General features: G+C 38.1%; 1 protein-coding gene across 4 annotated transcripts in view; it reads right to left on the bottom strand.

Moving 5' to 3' along the window:
• Positions 1-20508, bottom strand: part of CRYBG1 (crystallin beta-gamma domain containing 1) — a 133754-nt gene that overhangs the window by 26916 nt on the left and 86330 nt on the right. For all 4 annotated transcript variants that reach the window (XM_007067012.4, XM_037894563.2, XM_043542743.1 and 1 more), the window contains 11 exons: positions 15998-17381; positions 15691-15867; positions 13049-13096; positions 12814-12932; positions 9431-9590; positions 7583-7722; positions 3531-3657; positions 3202-3237; positions 2643-2800; positions 1762-1888; positions 1529-1674 (listed from right to left, as the gene is read on the bottom strand). In XM_007067012.4, coding sequence (XP_007067074.3) covers positions 1529-1674; positions 1762-1888; positions 2643-2800; positions 3202-3237; positions 3531-3657; positions 7583-7722; positions 9431-9590; positions 12814-12932; positions 13049-13096; positions 15691-15867; positions 15998-17381 — 2622 coding nt within the window. The remainder of the gene's footprint in view (positions 1-1528; positions 1675-1761; positions 1889-2642; positions 2801-3201; positions 3238-3530; positions 3658-7582; positions 7723-9430; positions 9591-12813; positions 12933-13048; positions 13097-15690; positions 15868-15997; positions 17382-20508) is intronic.

Below are 20508 nucleotides of genomic sequence, written 5' to 3'. Positions count from 1 at the left end.
GAACAATGTTTGCAACTAAGTCAGTGAGCTTGATCCTGCAGCCCTTACTCTTGCAAAACTCACACTGAAATATCAATAGGAGTTCTGCCTTCATAAAGACAGTGCAGGATGAGGTTTAAAGTGGGGTCCTTCAATGAGAGTTAGCTAAATGTTGTGGAGGGAGAATCAAGCGCCAATGTGTCTGAAATGCCTTCAGTGCTATCACTCACATTAATTCTGTGTATCTGGGAACATGCTGCCTAACACTTGTCTGTCTTTCCAAAACAAACTACTGTAGAAAATACTAGTCCTAGCAAGGGGTTAGCCTGAAGCTCTCGTCCAGAGCAATTATATCTTCAGAGGAAACTCTGGTTCAAAGTATCATTCTGTACTAGCAAAAAAGAAAAAGCACATTGGAGTGAAAATAAATCCTAATGCAATTTTTATTTTATTCTCACTTAGCAACTAAAATCAAAATATTTTACTTAAGATATCAAAATGGATCTAACCCTTCCTACAGTTACATGTGATCAGACTGAGTAGGAGGCTGTTTAGAATTTGTCATGCTACTTGTTGGGCTCAGAAGCCTCATGAGTAAAATCCTCCCTGTAGCGAGCCCCAATGAAAAATATCTGGAAAAGGTGAGGAAAAGTAGCAACCCAGTGAAGCAAGCTAGAGTCGGGCTTTTACACATGCCACTGGAAGTACCACAGGCTTTCTAAATATTCAAGCATGCATTCACTAACAGATGATTTAGCTACTACTGTAGTCTCATTTCAGTGACAATATAACATTAACTCATTATGTAGCACCACAAAATTAAGCTGAGTCCTCTAAGGACTATCTGAATATGTTTGATATGGATTCATAATAATCTGAATTGCAAGTAGATAAATTTACCTTACGCATACCATAAAGAGGAACAACGATCGAAACTAAACAGGATATTTCCCAACAAAAATAAAATATTCACTATGAAAAAGTATCCTGTTCCAAAGATGTGCTAAAAAACCCACAGATCTATTATGGCCCACATCACATCACCACACAACTGCCTTCCAAATATTTATCCCCACAACACACCTGTGAATGTGGTAAATATTATTATTCCCCATTTTACATATAGGGAACTGAGGGATAACGTGATTACATGATTTGCCTCAGGTAAAACACATGAAGTTTTGGTCAGAATAGCAAATTAGCCCCAGAGCAATTCAGCTGTATAACAGCTTAAAAAATTCCATGACAGCATCCTATTATTTATCCTCTGATGAACAGATAATTTACATGCATTCATCATTTACAAATAATAGGCCAGTGTTTCCTAAGAACATACAGTCTCATTATAGGAAGAAAATAAAATTTCATAGTACATTTATTTACAAACAGCCACATTCTTCTTTGTCCTGTGCAATCACAGATAGGGAATTATATTCCCAGAAAGATTTCTTCACAGATATTAAAAGCAGAGAGCAGTAAAACATTAAATTTGCTAATTTATTCTAAAAAGAATCACTAAAAGAAAAATGTAATTAAAAATATCACTTACACTCCACTTAAAACATGTATGGATTGTGTCCTCAGTCCATATCCAGTGTCTCTCAAATTGGAAATAATTCCTAATACATTAATATTGGAACCTTTAGTCCCGAAGTCTTTTTCACTGTACATTATCATGTGGGGGTTTGTGAAATCCTGTTGAAGCAAACAAAAATAAAGAAAAATGTAATAAAATATTTCACTGCACTCAAGTAGCAAATATTAGATCTTCTTGGAACTTACACCTAGAATAGGTCTCAGCGACTGAAGCTCTTCACTGTAACCACCCCAATCTTTCCATTCCTGGTACGTGCCTTCTTCCAGCAAATACTGATGACCTGCAAATCCTGGTTTCTCGTATGCAACCCAACTAAATATTGGGTGGGGGAAAAAAGCATATGAGAATGGAACCTTGCCACTAAACACAGAGCTGAATTTATCTCATAATCCTTCAAAACATACTGAGATACGACAGGTGAATTCTTTTTAAAAATAAGGAACTCCTGAACTTTGACCCTGTTGAAAGGAAGCTGTCTTTTTAATCAACCCAGACAGAAAAGGGATAAGTGAGATAAAAATCTGAATAAAATAAAACCTTTTACTAGGGTAGATGAAACGAGGAGACCTCGGTTCAAAGTCACCATAGGGTGACTATTTGCTTGGCACACCAGAGAGGGAGGCTTCCTTGTTCTCAGGATGTACATGTGCAGTACCTAGGGTAGGTTAGAGAAGCCTGTGGTGCTGCTCTAACCTACATCGGCCGGAGCAGTGCATGCTCTAGCAATTGCCTCCTTTTTACTTATGGTGGAAATGGGGTAAGGTGGAGGCACAGGTGCTGGAGACACCAGCCCTGCATTAGCCAAGAGCTCCTCACACCAGGGGAAATCTCAGCTAGCCAGATCTGGCAGCTTTGTGAGGCTAGAGTGCCACTAGAGGTTCAGAATGCACCCCAGAATCTGGTTATTTGCATTGATCTAACACAATGAAATAGCTATGAGGACAAAGACAGCAACTGTACATTACATCTTATCTGGTGCAATTTCCAACACTATCATGTTATTATGTGTACCAGACTTTTCTTCATTCTGCAATTAGAGCTGTTTGTGGGATTTTTCTCTACTTACATTCCTTCCAACACTTTTATGGACCCCACTGATCTAAGTGGCAGTGTCTTATTTTCTCCAGATTCTTCTTTTTGCTTTTCTTCCTCAATAAGAGTGAGTATTTCTGATTCCAGTTTCATGTGTTTCCCTTCAAAGAAAGGCTTTTCGTAAATGATTACCTGTAGCAGAGATGAGATAAAGTGGCAGTTACTGAAAAGGTGCATTAGTTACAAGTTTTGACAGCAGATTGACTTTAGGTGCACAGCACAAAATGAACGAAGGATCAGACTTTGAAACTAATCGGTGAGTCTCTATACTGGCTCAGGAGTCTGCCCTAAGATTTATTATCCAGTCACTGTATAAGTGAGTGCTGTGCCATCATACATATGATTAATGACTGGTAATCAGGTATGACAAAAGTTGCAGTATCATAGTGTTTCAGCACCATGCATACACAGCCCAGCCACCATACCAGTACTCATGACATCACCATGGTAAATGAGTTTGTGTGTGTTTGGTTGCCATGTTTAAAAGAGCTGGTCTCATGGTGATTAAATTAAATATATACATTGTTTTTTACCTTTGGCTCTTCAATGGATTCAACTTTGCGGCCACCCTAAAAAAAATTACAAAAATAAAAATAACTTGTTTGTAATAAATTTACATATGTATAACTATTTTACAGAAAACAGTCTTCTTTAAGATGAATTTTTTTTCAAAGTCCACAATATCAAACTCAAGAACATTAAACACTCATGGGTGCAATTAAGGGTAAGAGTCCAAGGACCTTAAACAGCACTATATACTACTTTGAAAGTCACTATGATGTTTTATAGTTTATTTTTGTGAATCTTGCAGAGTTTTGTGACACTAATGTTATTGTTAACATACTAGCTCTAATTATTTTACCATTTTCAAGGGTCTCAAGGACCTAACGTATGCTTCCTTCTTCTCCCAAAATGCTAAGTTAGGATATTCACCAGGCTCCAACATTAAAGGGATTCCCTGGAAACCAGGTTCTTCAAAAATTAGCCATCTAGAATTAAGACAAAAAAAAGTTACATAGTTCAGTGTTTCTGAATTACAATAAACATCAATGTAATGCTCATCAATGTAATCTTACAACAGAGGACATTATCCATTAAAATAAAGTAAATACAGGACCACATTTATCAGGATGCCACCAGCCTGAAAACAGATATGTTAGCATACACTTCTATGCCTGTGCAGAGTCCAGTCTGGTTTGCTCTGGTCTTCTCATGTTGACATAGCTATCACCTTTCAGGGAAGTGGATTAACTATGCTAACAGGAGAGCTCTCCCCCATCAGTGTAGAAGCATCTTCATGTAAACGCTACAGGGGCACAGCTGTATCAGTGCAGCTGTACCAATGTAGTGTTTTAAGTGTAGACCTGCCCTCCCAATGGTTCTGCGCTTGTTTGCTGGATTAGGGCCCAAGGAATTTTCACAATAATTAACATATGTTTGGGGATTTGACCCTGTTGGGTAACAGGAGTTTCAGACAATGACTGAACTTTGGAGAGTCAAGCCTGTATTGTCGTCTATTTACTGGAGACATATTTTTGTATTTAAAAATGGATTTTATGGGTACAGAATTAATTTTTTTAAATGAGTTAAAGAAGATCCTCAACAACCTAGAGCCAGATTCAATGCAAATGCTATCCAGCTTTCATGACATATCAGACAACTGCAGATTTTTGTTTTATTTTTTTGTTTTGGTTGGTTTTATTTTCCCCACTATTCATTAAAAAGTTCAAATAGCTCAGAAACGAGACCCAAGTATTTTCACAATCAGCAGTTTCTTGGTTCCAGGCACAAAGTAGCTTCCCAGAATTGGCTCTTTAGATCTTTCCCAAAGTAGAGTCTCTATACTGTTAGATTTGTCTCTGCTTTGTTGCACCCTCTTCAACACTTTGCATTTCTTAAAAGAGTGGGGGGGCGGAGGAGTAGGGGGGGATTGTTTTTGTTTGTAAATAAAAACTAGGGTGACTAAATGTTCTGTAAGAGTCTAAACACCTTTTCCTTCTTCTGATTGTCAACAAGCTACTCTGTGCATTGTGCAAAATAGTTACTCAAATTCCTATTTTATGTGGTAAGATATATGCACAAATATTTAATTCCATTTTCACACTAAGCGGTTCAAGGAAGAGTCCCCAGATTTGTCATTCAAATATGTATAGAAAGAATATAGCACAGATTGACCCTCTTCTTGTCCATTATTTGCATTTTTATAAAACCATTAATCATCACTCTCAGACAGTCTAAATGCAAGGCTTACAAGGCTGCTTTCCCAAATTAGGTGAAGCATACTAACTTTGATATTTTAATACAGTTGCTGAAATATGATTAAAACTCTGGTCTTGATATGCTGTTGAAAGATCAAAACCATTATATGTCACTATTTAGTGGCATGTTTAGGGCACAGCTGGTTTGAAAATGATCCCTCCCCCCAGGAAAATGTCAACTGTTCAAGGTTTACAGGATTTTATTTTTGTGAACACAAACAACTTTTGGCTAAAAACCATTATGGGAAATGTAGTCCAGTTGGAGAAGCCAGACTTTACGGCAGAATTCAGGCATGAAGCACAACAATGGCATTTCCAAATAAAAACTTTTCGTTTAGGGTTTTTTGGGGGGGTTTTTTGATGAAAAGTCAAAATTTGCATAGAAAATTAATTTTCTGAGAAAATCTCATTTAGTTGAAAACTGGATTTTCCACCCAAAACAGTTTTGAGGGGAAATTTTTGATCAGTCCGAGTTTAACCCATAAAGTCATAACCCGTAAGTGTGAAAGATAATGAATAAATATCTTTAGTTTAGGAGCAACTTGGTTTTAGAAATTCCAGTACTTCATTTGTCCACAAAAGGTATAACACTGGCAGCCATAGTATAAATGTGTGACCACACTTCCCTACCAATGTGTTTCAGTTCTAAAATCAGAGTTAAGAAACTCAATCCTTGCCTTCTCACTGGGTTTACAGAAGAAACTGAACTTATTGGCAAAAATCTCTCCATATAGGCCTGTCTTTCTTATGTGAAGTTGATACTAATTAACATGGGGACCACAGCAGGAAATTGGACTCTTCCATGACACACAAGAAATGACAATGAAGATTGGGCACAGAATGAGGAAAAATATGACCTAAGCTCAATTTAATAAGGAATGCCAGCTCATAAATTTTAAAAATGTAGGAAAATACAGAAGGAAAATGCAATACACAGCTTTAAGCTTTGTGATGCTTCCTAATATTCCTAACCCTTGAAATATCTTTAGTCATTGAGCTTCTCCAATGCATGTAGCCTGAATGTGTATTAAATGGGAATTTTTGCACTGGAGCAAGCTTAAAGGAGATTATACTGACAGAATGTTCTTGGCCAATATTCTTCTGTTTTCCTTGGCTTGTACGTATTTGGATAAGAGTTAGCACTGTCCATTTGCTCCTTCTGCATGATCGTGCAGTAAAGCTGAAGTCATGTTCAGAATACTATTTTTTACCACTATTGAAAGATCTTTACCCAAAAGGTTACTCCACTGTAGGATCAAAACAATTTCCTACATATATGTATTGGGCCAAATTCTACCCTCAGATTGCACCTTTGCACAGCCCCATTTGGTTCAAGTGGGAGAGAGTCAATAGTTTTCTTCATAAAGTAAATCTAACGAATAGCATTCTTTAGTAAACGCTTTAAATACCTGAAGTGGCGTGAAATAAACACCAACACCCCGCTACAGCAACTATTGCTCGTCTCACACTATTTTTTGGTTTTGGTCTTGATTCCCTTTCCTACTTAGCCAAAAGGCTCACTCTTGGGAATTAGCTTTGCAGTCTGTCATTGAGCCACACTGGACTGATGCCTTCAGGACTCAGATCATAAGGATCCTATCCAGGAGCTGACTGGTATGCAGTACCTGGCTTGTACTGAAGTTTCCTTCAAAGTACCACAGTAGTCAGTGATAGTCATATAGCACCAAACCAACATAGTCACACATTCCTATCAAGGACAACTGTATTGTGTTCAATAATCTAAGACTAACAGATGTAGCTTTATTCATGTTCTTCAGGTATTAATTAATGGTATGTTACAGAGATGCACTGACTTCAATAAAGCAGTTAGTTAATCCCAACACTACAATAATTAATACAGTGTGTATATATAGAGATACACACACACACAAGTTTGATTGCTTTGTACATGGGTTCTCAAACTTCATTGCACCAGGACCCCCATCTGACAACAAAAATTACTACATGACCCCAGAAGCGGGGAATGAAGCCTGAGCCTGCCCGAGCCCCATTGCCCTGGGCTGAGGAAGGGAAGGCAAAGCCGAAGCCCAAGGGCTTCAGACCCTGGCGGAGAGCCTGTAGCCTGAGACCCACCACCTGGGGTTGAATCTTTGGGGCTTGGGCTTCGGCCCCGGGCCCCAGCAAGTCTAACACCAGCACTGGCGACCCTATTAAAACAGGGCTGCGACCCACTTTGGGATCCTGACCAACAGTTTGAGAACAGCTGGCTTAGTATTTACATGTAGGATAGCCTTTCAAACAGATAACCTTTTAGTGCAGTGGTTTTCAATCCTTTTTCATTTGTGGACTCCTAAGAAAATGTCAAATGGAGGAACGGACCCTTTTGGAAACCTTAAGCATAATCTGCAGACCCACAGGGGTTCGCAGATCACAGGTTGAAAACAACTGTTTCAGTGAGTGACCACACTAAGTGACCAGAAGTAAAATTTTTCCACTGAATGCATCCGATGAAGTGAGCTGTAGCTCACGAAAGCTTATGCTCAAATAAATTTGTTAGTCTCTAAGGTGCCACAAGTCCTCCTTTTCTTTTTGCAGAAGTAAAATTGTATGTTTGCATGTCTGACAGCTATAACCAACAATTTTAAAACAAATTCCTTTTATATCAACATATATACACATGAAACTATATACTTACATGCCCCAATGTACTTTTATAGAACAAGTCTTCTGTGTTGTGCCAAATATACCGGTTTCCTCAGTGTCATCAAAAAATGAAGTTACAGTTCCCAGCCCTTCTGGTCCTGTAAACAGGTCAATTTGGCAAACCCTGTAATCCTGGAAAAATGGTAATTCTGTATTGTAGCACCATTTTTTATTGCTCTGATATAATTTATTGTAACCAAATCAATTTTTAAAACACTTCTGCTGTTCATAAGCCATTTACCCTATTCTATCTCAGTTACAGGTGTATGGATGCCTGTAAGTGAAATGTGGTGAGGCTGGTGATTTTTCCTCTCTCCGTGTGTTGAAATCTCTCTCAATGATTCTCAAATCTAACTTTTCATCCCTGACTTTTCTGTCACCTGTGCAGGCATGCATCTCCCCTTGGTCTCTTCTATATGTTGTTTGTCTAATTAAATATGAGGATAACACTAAAGAGAAAATTCTTTAACAGAACCCTAATTTTTTAAAAAGCTTATTTACAAATCAAGCATGTCTCCTTTTCCCTTTCAGACATTGTTACAGCTTATAGTAGAGGTTGGAAAACTTTTTGGCCTGAGGGCCACACTGGGGTTCCAAAACTGTATGGAGGGCTGGGTAGGGAAGGCTGTACCTCCCCAAACAGCCTGGCCTCCACCCCTTATCCGCCCCCTCCCACTTCCTTCCCCCTGACTGCCCCCCTCAGAACCCTCCACCCATCCAGCGTCCCCTGCTCCTTGTACCCTGACCACCCCCTCCCAGGACTCCACACCCCTAACAGTCACCCTGGGATCCCAACCCCATCTAACCCCGCCGCTCTCTGTCCCCTGACTGCACCAACCCCTATCCACACCCCTGCCCCAACAGGCCCCCCATGCCTATCCAACCACCCCATTCCCCGTCTCCTGACCGCCCCTCCCCAGAGCCTCTGCCCCATCCATCCGCCCCTCCCCAATCCCTGTCCCCTGAAACTCCCTGCTCCTTATCCAACCCCTCTGCTCCCCGCCCCCTTACCATGTCACTCAGAGCAGCAGGACTGGCAGCTGCGCCACCCAGCCAGAGCCAGCCACGCCGGCGCGCTGCCCGGCAGGAGCTCGCAGCCCCACCACCCAGAGTGCTGGTGGCACAGTGAGCTGAGGCTGCGGGGGAGGGAAGGATAGCAGGGGAGGGACTGGGGATAGCCTCCCCAGCCGGGAGCTCAAGGGCTGGGCAGGACGGTCCCGTGGGCCAGATGTGGCCTGTGGGCCCTAGTTTGCCCACCTCTGGCTTATAGCCTATTTTGGCAACCTTCAAATGGCAAGACTTCTGAATGATACCTTAAAACACACATAATAAGTTGCATATGCTAATACCGTGTACATAAAAACCCACAATTTGTGTGGCTATAGATATTTGTTAATGCAAATCTGGGTTTGTGGGTGTGCACTAGAATGTGTGTAAATTGGGTGCACATAAAAAAAATGTATGTTACATTCTATGTACTTATTGAACTTTGGAGTTTTTATTTTTAATCAATTTGCAAACCTTATACTGCATTTTAAATTTCTACTATGTTTTGAGGAATTAAGTAATGATAAGTATCAAGGAGTAGGTCTCCTTTCTCCCCCACCTTACTAGTGCATACTATTAGAGCTGCTACTGCAATACACCACCAATTATTTTGTAATTAACCCACAGAATCATTGCATAAAACTCAAATGTGTCTCAAAAACCCATACTTTAAGTAATGATATGCTTCGTGTATTAATAAATCAGTTTCTTGACATCAGAATTATTTATGCCAATAGAGGAAACAAACTGAAAAATATTTACGAATTGAACAAGAATAGATTATATTACTTGCCTTTACTACATGTTTAATTGAACCAATCACTGCAGACTTAGAGTTATATTCATCTTTCTCTTCAGAAGTATTTTCACCCCAAATATTATCGAGTTCCAGTTCTCCTTCCTCCAGAGAAATAGAGGGTCCTTCAAAATTTGGTTTCTCATATAGAATCCAGCTAAAGAACAGAAAAATTTCCCCTTCATACTTTTCATGATGACATTTTAACTAATCATGATTTTCTAAAAAATATGCTCTAGTTCAACCACAGCTATTCTACTTGAAGGAAGAATTAATTCAGAGAAGTCATATGTTCTGGGTTATGCAGGAGATCAGACTAGATTATTCCTTCTGGCCTGATAACCTATGATATATTGTCATTAGTATAGAGATTTATATACAATGCTGTCCACATTTTTTAAGTCCAAATGTTGTTTATGTTTATTACAAAAAGCTTTCCCGCAAAATACAAAACATTGCCCATGAAAAAGTCATTTAGTAAACATAAAGCAGCCATGAAACCAGGGTGGAAAAAATCAATGATTTTAAAAAAAAAAAAAAAAATGGATTTTTTTATTTAAATTGGATTTTTGAGGAAAAAAACCTATCCAAATATAGTTTTAATTACGATACATTATAGCTCAAAGATATCTCATCATGGAATAGGGATTATAAATTCTGATTCTATAGTATGAGACAATATATTCATGTAAAGTTTACAAAAAGTTTTGTAAATGAGTTTCAATAGTTCATGGATTAGGGACCCAACCTTATGGGGTTCCAGGGGGTTCTGCACAGATTATTTAGGTTAAACTTTCTATTTACCCAATGGGACTCAGTGCTCAGTCTAGAAGATACCATCAGAGATGCTTAGTTTTGCAGTTCTCAAACTGTGGATTTGGGTCTCCAGAGATAACATGCTTGTTAACAGCAAAAATGTTTTAAAATATATAAATAAATAATATAGAGAGGTGAGAAATAACAGACCTCAATCCTATTGTCCCTCTGCAAATCTGTGTACACACAGTCAATCCCATACCTCTCTCTAAAAGTGCAAAGTTTCAAGAAGTTCACTGAATAGAAGATAGTTGCGGGCAGAAGAGATCTGAACAAGGAGGAGAAGTCTGGAGATAAATGTGAGAAGGGAGGGACAGGCAGTAGAAACAAAAGTGAAACTGTCTGAGCAGCATATTCCAGAAGTGTTGAGGTCTTTCTGAGTATAGCCTTCATTGATTTGAGATCTACCATACCATTCTCTCACTAGAATGGTATGGTAGATGTCACTCATACCACTATAATGGTAGCAGGCTGTAAAAGAGACCTAGTTTGGGTGTCATCTATCTCATGTATCTCTGAGTTGTAAAAAATATGTATTAAGGTTACAACAACCAACAAGAATGCACTTTTATGTAGAAATCCATGATCAAATCAAGTCTTCCTGACTAATGATTTAAATCAAATCCACCCTGCATGAAACACATGAGTTTTCTATCATGCTGGGCTGCATTTACCAATTCTCCACTTAATAAAAGCTTCTAATAAAGCATCTTATCTAAGAGACAGAAATCTGGAGTAGAAACTGTTTATACTTCCCTAACTCTACTATATCATATCCTTAAGCATCAGCTACCCATTGTGGTCTTGCTTTACCAAGCTATATGATGAGCTATCCTTACATTTACAGTTAAAAAACATGACGCTTTCCATAATTAGCTGTTTAATAAAATGTTAATGCAATCTTCAGTCTGTCTTAAATAATCAAATGCAAAGAAATGTGCATCATACTATTATGCCTAGGCAAAGTTGAGGCACAAAAACAATGGTGACTTTAAATAAATATACGAAATACCAAGACACAATAGGTGTAATAGTTAAGAAAGGACAGAAGCATTAACTCTGAAATTCTTTTCCAATACAACTGATCTACTGGAAACAATAACTACACCAAAAGTTGCTGACATGCAAGTTACTGTCCAGTGTTCATTTTTAATGTTCTTTTAAAAATACAAATACCTATTGATGGCATTGCAATTTCATTAGAAAGTGCTTGACACTTTTATGTTGCAATCTGGGATGGTAAAAATACTTGCTTTAACACAACACTTTCTAGGTTCACATCTAATGCCAGAATTTGTGTAAATCTCTAACTATATGAAAAGATGCATTTTATTGTCTAAACTCCTCACATCACCAATTTGGTAGTAAAATATAATGAAGCAACAGGATCTGATGGGATATGAAACTTCTGTCTAATAATGCCACACTTACCATAAGGTATGTTGTGAGGCATGAGGACAAAGGCTGAGTGTCTTCTGTCATCGTGTGTGGGGATATAGACAGAGTGATCATTTACTGAAGTTATTGCAAAAGGATTTGGTTGAGAGAAAATTATTTTGTAGAGGAATTTCAAAGTGCTTTCTGTTGGTTTCCAGGACTCCACATCATGGCCACATTATATCACTGTGGTGTAGGGTTTTTTTGTGAACAATGAGATAACTACTTTTGCATGTGCTACGTAGAAAGGGATATTAAAATGAAAAAAGGAGGACTACATGCATTTTATGGCAGAGTTAAACTGCCCAAAGGCTTTTATATTTGGTAATTAGTCCAATATGTAAACTAAAGTATGCAAATTAGATTGCTTTTAAATACAGATTAGTGGTGTAGAAGTTGGCAAAAAAATCTGTAACTTGCGAATTACACATATGTGACATCAAAAACAGCTAAATCTATTAAAGAAATATTTGTAAATGAAAAAATATTGCATCTTGGCTATTAGTGTGCGAAGTCCGTCTGGGAAACTTTAAATAGACTGAGTTTTAACCTCTCACCTACTGTATGCCCCTTCGAAGAAACAAAGATTTAAGAGAAATGCACACATATTTCTAGCTGAAATGATGTCACCATGATCATGCTTTACTATGCTAACACCCCCCCCCGCAACTCTCAATAATGCAATTCACTCCAGCCAGGCAGATCCTTGCACCCTCCTAGAACCCCAGCTGCCTACAGCTAATTCCATGCTACATATCATTGGCCTCAACAGGGCTCTGGTGGGTGCAGAGGTTTGCCTTCAGGGACATGTAAAGATCCTGTCTACACTGGATCAGCAATCATGTTTGCTAAAACAGTTGCATATATGGTATAAAACCAGCTGAGGCTATCCCAATTGGCTGGACAATGGGCACAGTTTAGAAGCCATGTACTAGGTTAGGAAGGCTCTAATATTAGAACACTGTTTCTTGATTTGGTTTGGCCAAAATGTAACGGACAATCAAAATATGGTTAAATTGACTAAGCTGAAACAGTACTGCAGTGGAATTACAGATTGGTTCTGTTCCCTTTGTTCCTAGCCTCATGGATATGGGGCAAAATCATGTGGAGAAAAATTCCCATCTTACCATCCTCGGATGACTTTAACTAAAATCACTGATGACAGCACCCAAGAGCTGCAATCCAAAACATCATTAAAAACTTCTATACCATTCTTGTGAGAGTTTGATTCACTATATATCACCATCTGTATCAAAACAAAAACAAACAAACAAACAAAAACACATGAGCATTATATATCACCATTTTTAATCTAACAGGAAACAGTAGTCTATAACAAAAAATAGAAAATATAAACATTACCTTGCCAGGTCTGGGATTGATTTTATTTTGGCTGTTTCCTGAAAATGCCTGATAGACAGGGGAGAAAAAAACAGGAATAGATATTTAATAGAGAGTGTAATTTTTCCATTACCCCAACAATAAAATAATTAAGTGTGTTCTCATTTGGTATTATTTAAATTGATTTTAATTTTGTTTCCAATTTCTTCTACTGAAGACCACTTCGTCACACGTGCACAAATGTTATACTAGTCGAAGTGCTGCCTGTGGACCAGGTAGCCTTGAAAATCTTGCTGGCCAGCTTTCCAGATTTTCCAAAGGTGTTCCCACAGACCACTTAAATTGGGGTTGTGTTGGAATTACAGAAGCATATGCTCTACAATTAAAAAGTAAAATGTTTTTTGTATAGAGATACTACGGAAAAAATGCTACAAAAATTATTTTTTAAAAAGCATATACAAATATTGTAAAGATTAGATATGCTGGCATATAAAAATATACATTTAAAATAATCAGCACAATCATTTTCTTATGGACATCTTTTAGTTATAAAATGTGGATTTATAAATTTAAAAGAATATGTGAGAACACCAGGAGATTAAACAAAAATATGCCAGACAAAACAGTCAAACTACATTTTGAGTCAGAAAACATACAATTTTAAAAGCAAACATTTTAAACCAATGTTGAACTAAGTGATAGAGAATATGCAATAAAGCTGTAATTATATATTGTGTTTCTAAAGAACGGAAGAAAATGTTAACATTTTAATATATTTATATTGCACTAATACCCATGGACCAAAACCCTATATCTTCAGCAGTGGACAAAGAACAAAAAGACATCCCCTGCCCCAAAGAGTTTACAATCTAAGTAAAAGACAACTCACCACAGATGGATAGACAGACAGACTGCAAAGTGCAAGGAAACACTGAGACAATGCTGGTGAGCATGACAGGCATTGTCTCAGAACACCAGCTGCCTAATGATTGCTCATTTTTTATAGGCATCATCATAATGAGTTGAGAATACTACTGCAGGACTGGTTTTCTAGCTTCTGATTAAATTCCAGTCAGCATTTGCCCAGTTTTTTAAGGTCATTTTTTGTTGCTGTCCTTATATTCCTTTCCTTTACGCTGCTTATTAACTTTATTATCAAGCTTAGTCAAGAGAACATGTACAATAGGTCCACTTCATACAAATAAAACAAATTTCTCTTCCTCTCCTAAGGAAGATAAAGTAAAAAAAGGCCCCAGTCCTACAAAGGGAGATGCATGGAATCCTATGAAATCCATGGGAGTAAGTTTTATGTGCCTACATGGATCTTTTTGTGGGATCAGGACCGTATGCTTGTTAAAAACATTCCATTTAACCAACTGGCAGCAGAATAAACATGGATGGGTAAGTAACCACTGAAATATCTTTAATCATTGAGCTTCACAATCTATTTTTGAAATCATCACATTAGAAAAGATCAGAGCAAGAGCCCCTTCTCCTTGCAATGTAAATTGAAACTACTGCTACATTCAAACTAATCTGTAGTCTTGAAACATTTGACAAAAGTCTCAACTCTGATGGAAAGAACACCCAACCTTAATAGTGCAGGACAGTGCTTTCTGCTTCCTTGGGGGGGGGGAGGGGGAAGAAGAGAAGCAGCTAATGGAACAGCCTTCCAAGTGCCCCAAACTACGATTTTTTTAAAAAAAGATTAAGCACTGTGGTGGATACAGCAAAGAGAGCAGAAAAATTATTCAGTTTTGAGAAGTACTTCCTGGTTTTCTGTATTCTCCCTCAATTCTATACACCATTTTGAGGAGACTATTAAATTTGGGAGCTCACAGCTCCGCTACTCTTCTTCTTTCCCACCACCTACTGAATGTACTTTGCCTTTTTGGTATCGGTGGGAAATATTTTTGAATGTTAGAGGTCTGTAGCAGTAGAAATAGTTGTACATTTATTCATAGTTCAGACAGCAGTAATGTGAGTTGATCCTAACATGTAGTGCAACAGAATGTTACTAAGGGAACAAGCAGATCTGCCCTTAAATTAACTTTAAAAATCAAGTTAATATTCTGTGTGCATGCTTCCCATGAACACCCATTCTGTGAATAGATAAAAGGACTTCAATATCCAGGGCTATTAATCCAGCACCTTTCACCATCACTACCAGGCCATTTTTAAAGTCTCCTTAAAAATTATGACTACTGCCCTAAATATGAGGAGTAAGGAAGCCTGACCCATTATCTCTGCAGCAGTGGAATGGCCCTGTATCTTGTTGGGGAGGGAAGCAGTGAATATCGAAAGGGAGTGTATGTCTTCAAAACTCTACAGAATTGGGCAAGAAAACAAAGTATTCTACTGATTTACAGAAGTAAATCAGAACAAGCTTTATTTAAAAAAAGGGAAAGTGAGGATTCAGAACAGAAAGTCTAGTGTTTGATTATTATTTATTAAGATTCCTAGGACAAGGACACATTGTAGAATCATCAATAAGGGAGACACACACACACACAAAATCATTGCCACATTTAGCCACTCTTCTAAACTCACAATTTATGTACTTCGCTACTTGATTTTCCTTCCAAGTCAAATTGTGTGTACTGAAGATAACATGAAAACTGAATAACTTTTCAAACCACTTAGAAGAATTGCAACATGCTCACCTCTCCGTCTAGAAAGCCAGAAGGGATATTTGGTTCACATGAGCTAGACTTTAACCAGCTTGAGAAATTTTTGCCAGTGCTTCCATAGTTTGGCATTTGTGAATTTAGTTCTTCTTTTGCATCATCTGTTTGCAAATATTTTTCCATGTAATTTGGAACTTTTAAACCTGAAAGAGACTGAATTGCAAAATCAAAATTAAAGGGTTTTTTGTTGTTGGGTTTTTTTTGTTTGTTTTTTTGTTTTGTTTTTTAACAACCAGGCAGGGTTTCATAAGGTTTAATTTTCTGAATTATTTAGTTTTATTACCTCAGAGTTTTGAGGCATGTCAAATGGTCTGACTGCATCAAGTTGTAAAGCAGGCATCTCTGAGGAGTCAGTTGAGAAAGTTGTTGTAATAGTATTTACTGAGGTTACAGAGGGAGTAAACACCTTTCCTTTAGCTGCAGATGACAGCAAGCTTGAGAAGACAGCACTTTTTTCCAGACGGGACCTCTTAATTTCACCATCTGTACTATCCCTGTTCTGCATTTTAAGTTGTAGGGCTGGTGCTAGATCTTGTGTTTTTCCTCTCTTTATTCCCAAACCCAATGTAAATACACTGGGATCAAATACTTTTTCTAAGTTGTCTTCATGAATTGGAGGCATTGCAAAATGGGGTGCAGGGAAATTTGGAAGCTTTGGCCTTTTCTTCTTCTGGGGTATGCAAACTGAGCTGTCTAGATTTTTGATAGTTTCTGTAAACTTTTTCATGTCAGAAGGGGAATCAGAAATACTCTCATCTTTACCAGGAGAAATATTACCAGTGTTACTTGGGCTTTGCTGTATATTGATAATATTTTGCTCTAATGTCCGTATGTTTTCTAAATTGCCTTTATTACACTGTATGTTTGTAGAAATTGGCTCTCCTGTTCCTGTCTTTTTGCCTTCATTTTGTACCTGAAAAAGCACATTCTCCTCTAATTCGGATTCTTTGGAAACTACATCAGATTTTAGGGGACATTTATCATCTTTACAAGGAGATGAGATCTCTCTGTTTGATAACAGTATTTTTTCTTCACTGTGGTGGAATTTTGAGCTTGCATTAATTGCTCTATTAGCATTATCATCTTTTAAGATTTCATTTTTGTTGGCATCTTGTAAAGATGTTATAGGTAACAAACTGTTTTTATTAATAGCAGTAGCTTCTACATCAGCTTGTCTTAAAGAGCAAGCATTAGCATCTGCTTTGCTTGTTTGGTTAAACAGCGATCCTGCAACTTTTCCTTTCTTCAGTTCTGCTGCCTTTTCAACCTCCTCATTAACGGACGTTCCTACTTGAGAGCCTTCTTCAGGTTTGGTCTTTATTTCTGCTGAGCCTTCTTTCACCCGTGGCACATTTTCAGGTAACTTCAGGTGATTGTTTTGCTTATTAATTATTTTATCAGTTTGTTCATATTCCTGGGGTTGTTTTCCAAATTTCAGCTTTGCTCTACCAACAAATGTATTTGATACAGTGTTATTTTTCAAAGCAGGGACATCAGAGGGTCGCTGGCGCTGATTAGCACGTTTATTTTCAAACAAGGAAATTTTGTTGGCAATGCTGCTGTTAATTTTATTAACTGGCTTTTCAAGAGAATCGTGCTCATTTTCTAGGTCTTCAAGACTTTTAGGAGCTTTAAAATTCAGTTCTACATTCTTGGGTTTGGCAGGACTGCAAGAAGCACAGTGAAAGTTATTTTGCAATGTATGCTTAAGTAGAATCATTGTATTAATTTAAAAATAAGAAATAAAACACAGTTTCATAACAATATATTTTTCCAGTATCAATATTCAGTTTAAGTTACAATATTCCAAAAGGATTTCTTAAAAAGAAAGGAATAATAACTGTGCTACCAACAGTAACCCAAAGTCAGGAACAACGTACCGGTATTTCATAATGTCAAACAAAGGATTGCGCATTTGGCTGGTCGAAAAATATCTGACTAGTCAAAAATAGCTGACTAGTCAAATATTAATCAAACATTGTCAATCATCATCAAATATGGTCAAATATTTTAAAGCAGTGATTTATTAGAATATTAAGAAAAAAAAGCAACACTTTATGATCTTTAATAGGCTTAGCCTTAGATAGGTACTTATGCCTAATTACAAAAAAACAAGTTATTTAACAGAGTTAATTTAATTCAGAAAAGTGAGAAACGCAATGAAATGACAGGTTTCAGAGTAACAGCCATGTTAGTCTGTATTCGTAAAAAGAAAAGGAGTATTTGTGGCACCTTAGAGACTAACCAGTTTATTTGAGCATGAGCTTTCGTGAGCTACAGCTCACTTCATCGGATGCATAGCATATCGTGGAAACTGCAGAAGACATTATATACACACAGAGACCATGAAACAAAACTTCCTCCCACCCCACTCTCCTGCTGGATGTGATATATGCCAATGTGATATATGCCATCATGTGCCAGCAATGCCCCTCTGCCATGTACATTGGTCAAACTGGACAGTCTCTACGTAAAAGAATAAATGGACACAAATCAGATGTCAAGAATTATAACATTCATAAACCAGTCGGAGAACACTTCAATCTCTCTGGTCACACAATCACAGACATGAGGGTCGCTATCTTAAAGCAAAAAAACTTCAAATCCAGACTCCAGCGAGAAACTGCTGAATTGGAATTCATTTGCAAATTGGATACTATTAATTTGGGCTTGAATAGAGACTGGGAGTGGCTAAGTCATTATGCAAGGTAGCCTGTCTCCCCTTGTTTTTTTCCTACAAACCCCCCCCCCCCCCCAAGACGTTCTGGTTAAACTTGGATTATTGCTGTGCACATTGTAAGATGAGCTATTGCCAGCAGGAGAGTGAGTTTGTGTGTGTGGTTTTTGGAGGAGGGTGTGGGGGGGGGGGTGAGAAAACCTGGATTAGTGCTGGAAATGACCCACCTTGATTATCATGTGCATTATAAAGAGAGGTTTCAAAGAGGGATGGGCTATTACCAGCAGGAGAGTGAGTTTGTATGTGTGTGGGGGGGGGGAAGGGGGAAGGGTGAGAAAACCTGGATTTGTGCTGGAAATGGCCCTACTTGATGATCACTTTAGATAAGCTGTTACCAGCAGGAGAGTGGGGTGGGAGGAAGTTTTGTTTCATGGTCTCTGTGTGTATATAATGTCTTCTGCAGTTTCCACGATATGCTATGCATCCGATGAAGTGAGCTGTAGCTCACGAAAGCTCATGCTCAAATAAACTGGTTAGTCTCTAAGGTGCAATGAAATGAAGTTCTGAAAAAATGTAAGAACGGCACTATGATGCAATGAAAAAGGTAGGCTGACACCTACATCAGGGCATTCTTGCTGGAATATCTGACAATATTTTACCATGGTCAAGTAATACAGTCAACTGATATTATTTGACTAGCTTACCAAACTTAAACACACACACACGCAAAGTTCCTAACAATATTTGGTAGATAAACACAACAGTGTATCAGATAGCCAAACACTCCGGAGGATTTCCACTATTTACATATCTCAAAAGTCAAAGTTTAACAGTGGAGACAATTAAATGAATTATTTTTTATAAGCCAGATACATTTTTAGTGTAAATCGAGATGGGCTTTTGAAGAATTAATTTATTTCATTATTTTCCTGTTTAAACTTGGAATACATTGAAAGAGTTTCATTTCACCCAACCTTTTTTAAAATTTGAAATCAACCAAAACTACTACTTGATACCCAACATCACATTCTCTCATTTATTTCCCCCCGAAATATACCTGTTAAATTGGGTGGTAAGAAACATCTTCTCCAATTATGAATTTTGTTTGGTAATTTACAGTGAAGTCTGAAAAGTTTTGTTAACTTTGGTTTCTAAACACAAGATGACAAATTTTCAAGGTCAGATTCTGAGCTGTGCTTCTTAGGAGGTTCAGCCTGGGCAGTCGGGAGCAATGGCTTTACATCACCTTTCTGGCTCCCAAAATCTTGGTTGATTATGTTGTACTTTCTCTGGGGCTAGTCTAACTCATCGAAGCTTCACTCAGCTGTCTACGGGCCATCCTGCAGCCAAGAACAGCCAGAGCAGAGTGCTTTGGTCACACTCCATCCAATGCACTCTACATAAGGGACTGCGAAGGAGATGGCGTAAGGCTGTTATGCTGGCAAGCAACCTCTTTGCAAAATGGAGGAGGATGGGGAGAGAAGAAATTCCTGGCAGGACAGGGGGAAAGTCTGTTTTCAGGCCCTTTTATGGTACAGGAGCAATGTAAAGAGGTCAGAACACAGTAAAGAATTAGGGCATAAATCTTCAAAACTTGTTAGAGTTGAAGTGTTAACTGACCCATTCTCCCCTCAGTGATTGTGATCAGTTCCCTAAACATTACAGGGAGTTACACGCATGCAGTGATGAGCGCACACACACAGTGTGTGTAAATGCACTCCATGAAGTCTAGCGATTGTGGGAGATTACCTATCAGCTCCCAGCAGGCTCTTAAAAAAAAAAAAAAAGACAGGTGTGGTCTATACATGATCTTTTGGCATACACTCATGCTTATCTGTTTGGATAGAATACTATTCACTAAATTGAATAGGAATTGACAGAGGTGGTGAGTACAAATGAGTTTATGTAGATAGCCTATATAGCACAGCAAATGTCATCTGTTTTGTAAGAAGTCCCTCTACCAACACAGACATACTGATAACAGAAACTTGTTCAGATATGATCACAACTAGAAAGTACATAAGTTTCATCAATGTAGACTCATAGACCTTCAGGCCAGAAGGGACCATCATGATCATCTAATCTGACCTCCTGCACATTGCAAGCCACAGAACCTC

This window comes from Chelonia mydas, chromosome 3 (genome assembly GCF_015237465.2).
Source record: "Chelonia mydas isolate rCheMyd1 chromosome 3, rCheMyd1.pri.v2, whole genome shotgun sequence".
Lineage (NCBI taxonomy): Eukaryota > Metazoa > Chordata > Testudines > Cheloniidae > Chelonia > Chelonia mydas.
This window is presented reverse-complemented; position numbering and strand designations above follow the sequence as displayed.